At 55.8% G+C, this 4,096-nt stretch overlaps 1 protein-coding gene across 1 annotated transcript in view; it reads right to left on the reverse strand.

Moving 5' to 3' along the window:
• Positions 1-3,839, reverse strand: part of ZNF467 (zinc finger protein 467) — a 5,887-nt gene extending 2,048 nt beyond the window's left edge. Inside the window, exons 1-4 of the mRNA XM_077778045.1 lie at positions 3,580-3,839; positions 3,249-3,325; positions 2,547-2,663; positions 1,679-1,777 (exon numbers count right to left, since the gene is read on the reverse strand). Of these exons, the coding sequence (XP_077634171.1) occupies positions 1,679-1,777; positions 2,547-2,663; positions 3,249-3,325; positions 3,580-3,719 (433 nt within the window). The 5' untranslated portion in view covers positions 3,720-3,839. The remainder of the gene's footprint in view (positions 1-1,678; positions 1,778-2,546; positions 2,664-3,248; positions 3,326-3,579) is intronic.
• Between the last annotated feature and the right edge of the window lie 257 nt (positions 3,840-4,096).

The raw sequence follows: 4,096 nt of genomic DNA on the forward strand, positions 1-4,096 counted from the left end.
GGGGGGGGGGGGCTCCTGGGGTGGCTGAGTTGACTTCAGCTCAGGTCACGATCTCACAGTTGGTAGGATGGAGCCCTGTGTGGGGCTCTGTGCTGACAGCTCAGAGCCTGGAGCCTGCTTTGGATTCTGGGTCTCCCTCTGTCTCTGCCCCTCCCCCACTCACGCTTTCTCTCAAAAATAAATAAATACATATTAAAAAATAATAAAAAACAAAGCTCCCTAAGTGATTGTTGTTTAAGGACCATTGATGATCTGAGTTCCTGTCTGGCTCTGAAGGCCTGGAAGAGCCTGAGTGCCGGGTACGTTACCCATGAACTGCCCACAATTAGGTTTACTCCTGGTGTCTTTCACGGGTCCATCAGTTCCAAACAACTATTTATCCTACTGTGATATTGCTTTCGTCTTCATTATGCCACTCTTCTACTCAAGGAGCATCGAGAGCTCCCTATTGTTTACAGGATAAAGTAAGTTCTAGCTGATTCTGAGGTTCACTCCCCTCCCCACCCCTTCCTCATCCAACTTTCTCACTACCCCCACACATAAACCCTCCCCTTCAGCCAGGCAGGTCTGTTCTAACCCCAGCCACATGTCACCTTTCCTGTGTTAAAGTCTCTTCTCAGCCTAGACTGTTTTCCTATCCTCTACGCCACCCCCATCAGAGCTGAGGTCTACACCTCCCTCAAAATGTAGCACAAATCAACACACTCTCTGACAAACCTAGTCATGAGGATCTCTTACATAAACACCCACAGCACCCACTGTTAACACTGTTACACTTGCTTGTGATGTGGCTCTATTGTTATTTGTTCCTTGAGCCCTTTATTCTAGTTCATATTCATGTCATCCCAACTATAGTTTAGTTTCCAAAAGGCAGACATCTTGTGTTCCATGTCTCTCTGTGTCTAATAAAAATGAGGACTGCCACCATTTATCGAATGCCAACTCTAGATGACACGTTGTCCAGATGCTGTCAGAAAGCGTCACAGCGGCCATGAAGTTACTCTTTTCCCTGCTTACAGGTGAACAAGCTGCTGGAGGTGGCTCAGCCTGTCTAACATCACTGGGCAGTAAATGTGGAGCAAGGATTCAAACCAGGTCTGTGTCAGCCTAGAGGCAATCTCCTTCTACCTAACACAGCGTACACCTAGCAGGCCCTAGAAAACCTGCTAGAATAAATGACATCCCTTAGGCAGAAGGTGCTAAGTTTGGTGGTAGTGGAAGGGTGCGATGGCGCCATTGTAGAGAGACGATCAGCTGTGTGATCGCCCTGGGTGTGGGGGATGTGAGTCCTGGACCACGTATTTGAAGCATGTGGCGATTTGGGGCAGGGAGCTTGTCTGGGGGAAGTCAATGAAAAGGAATGTCTTCAAGTGTATGGTAATTCAAGTCAGCAACAAGTATGGACTCAGGCGGAGAGGAGGGGACATTAAGACTTCTGAAGGATGTTGAGGGGAGGGGAGGTGTCTCTGGGGGACCAGCCTCACTGATTCCTGTTGTCTGTGACATGGAATTCTCTCTAGGGGCTTGAAGCTCTACAGCAGAAAGGTGCCAGGGACTGGGTCGTCTTAGGTCGGAAGGGGCCGGAGTGGCGGCCTCATCAGAGAGCAGCCCGGGAGTTTACAAGGCCCCTGTCCCCTCTGCCTGGGCCCTGGCGGGCTTGGGAGGGGGGAGGACTCACCTGGGCAAGAGCTCGGGGGCTCCGCCTTCTGGTCTCCTCCGCAGGGAGCTTCAGCTTCCTCACCGTGGACATCTTCCTCTGGTCTTGGGGCCTCGTGCCCTGGCAGAGAACAGGCCACCTCAAGGACTCCAGACAAATCACAGATGGACAGACGTCCCCACAGGATCAAGCAGGGGCTTTTGAAACCCGAGTCCCAGCCCGACAGGCAGGATCAATGTGTCCCACATCCTACCCGCAGGGACTGAATTTCCCAGCCGCCCCGGGGCGCAGCCTCCGGCTCCCGCAAGCAGGTGCCCTGCAGAGGCTGTGCAAGAGCCGCAGCTGTTGAGTAGCTTCTGGAAGATGTGTGTGAGGCAGCGGAAGCAAGGAAAGGTCTCTACCCTGAGGCTTACAGTTACTCTTAGGAGGAGGGCTGCAGACCCACCAGATGGACCCGACTTCCAGGCAGATCATTGCAGAAGATCCGAATGTCAAGAAGCCAGACCCATGCCTGCTTTAGGCGTCTTCTCCCAGGAGCCGCTTAGCCGCCTCCCTCACCTCTCCCAAATCTGGCTCTAATCTTGACTTCCCAGCGGGACCTCCTCTCACTCTCACTATTTAATCCTGCAGCCGGCCCCACCCCCACCTCAGACTCCCTCTCTGCCCCCTCCCCCAGCACATTTCCCCATCTGACACAGTTTGTAAGTACACTTATTTTTATATTTGTTTGCTGACTGTCTGCCCTCGCTAGGGTAAGCTCCCCGAAGGCAGGAATCTTCGTCTCTTTGGTTACTGAGGTGTTCAAGTAACAGCAGTAGCACCCTGGCACTTGAAGAAGGAAAGGTGGATTCTACCCTGAGCCGCTGTTCATGGTCCCCCACCTACTTACCTGAGCATGTGCCCAGCACGCTGTCTTCCCTGGGAGGCGACATCTGCTCCTGGGTATCGTGGGACCCTTCCCCAGGCTCACTTTGGGGGGCCATCTCCGGCTGTCCCACAGAGAACCCTGTTACAGGCAGAAGTATAGGGCCACGTAAAGCCTCCCGTATAGAACAGGAGACAAAGGGAGGAGGTCTTCCCCTTCCCCAAAACACCAAGGGGCTTTTTCCAGCTTGCCCGGGAAGGGTCTCTAGCCAGCAGGACAGGGGGATAGCCAGGCTCCCCAGCAGCCTGCGCAGGTATCAACCTCAGCCCCTTTACACAGAGTCAAGGGCAGGTGAAGGAAGAGATAGAATAGGTCTAAATATCTGTGCTCTGTGAGGGCACATGTGCTCATGCAGTACCACACAACCTCCACAGGGCCAGGCATTCAAATACACCCTGATAAGGGGCGCCTGGGTGGCTCAGTCGGTTAAGCCGCCAGCTTTGGCTCAGGTCACGATCTCACAGTTCATGAGTTCGAGCCTCGCGCTGGGCTCTGCGCTTACAGCCCGGAGCCTGGAGTCTCCTTCAGATTCTTGTCTCCCTCTCTCTCTCTGTCCCTACCGCTTGGGTTGCGGTCCGAATTGTAGGGAAGCAGCGGGCCTAGGATGCCCCTGAATCCTGCCTCCCACCACCCAAGTTCCCCGAGTGCGGAGTGCCGCTGGCTCACCCAGGGAGCTGAGGGCCTCAAAGGTCTCTCTCATGGCAACCCAGGGTAGCTGCTCTTGGGGGATCAGGCCACGGACCCTAAGGAGAGAACACATCCTTGTTCACATTCTTCTCCGGGTAGCTTCCACCTGGGCCCTGGCTCTGCCGCACCTCTCCCCACCAGCTATCCCCAGGAGCCCCAAAGGTGATGTCCCCAACTACTGGTAAAGGCGAAAGAGGGAAGATGGGTTTCAGAAAGCAAAGAGATCTTTGAAGGCCAAGGAGAAGGCCTTGCAGCCATTTCTGCAAGCTCTGGTCGGCTCTAGAGAAATCAGCTGCACCCCCACCCTCACCTGGCAGGTCTCTGAACCAGGCCAAGCCGTCCAGTGCTCCCCACCCCACAGCGCCCTTGCCGGGGGACGTCAGGAATCAATCGATTCTCTGGGGAGAGGGTGGAGAGTGGAAGACCAGGGTGGGGAGCCGGGAACTTCATCTCCTGGGCCCTCCAGCTGTCACTGCAGGAGCTGGTGAAATAGGAGCCAGCCGGGGGGATGGGGCGCGGGGGGCGGAGGTGAGTGTCACTATTGGGCAACTGGTGGGGGAGGCCCACCGAGGAGGGTCTTTGCTGATGGCAGGAAATGGCTCTTGCTTCCTCTCCCCAAAACCCTACCTCAAAACCACCGCCCTCCCCCTCAGGGCTTCCCCTGGCAGGGACACCCCGCCCCCGAGCCCCTACGACGCTCCTCCTCCAGCGGGCTCCCGGCCCCTCCCCCAGCGGACTACCCTCCCTCACCCCCCATTTCTGGCAGCCTTCCCTCTGCCCCTCCCTTCTCCCCGCTCCCTCTGCCTTCCGCCCTCTCCCCCCACCCA

Source organism: Crocuta crocuta, unplaced genomic scaffold (assembly GCF_008692635.1).
Source record: "Crocuta crocuta isolate KB4526 unplaced genomic scaffold, BGI_CrCroc_1.0 scaffold128, whole genome shotgun sequence".
NCBI classification, from domain to species: Eukaryota; Metazoa; Chordata; class Mammalia; order Carnivora; family Hyaenidae; genus Crocuta; species Crocuta crocuta.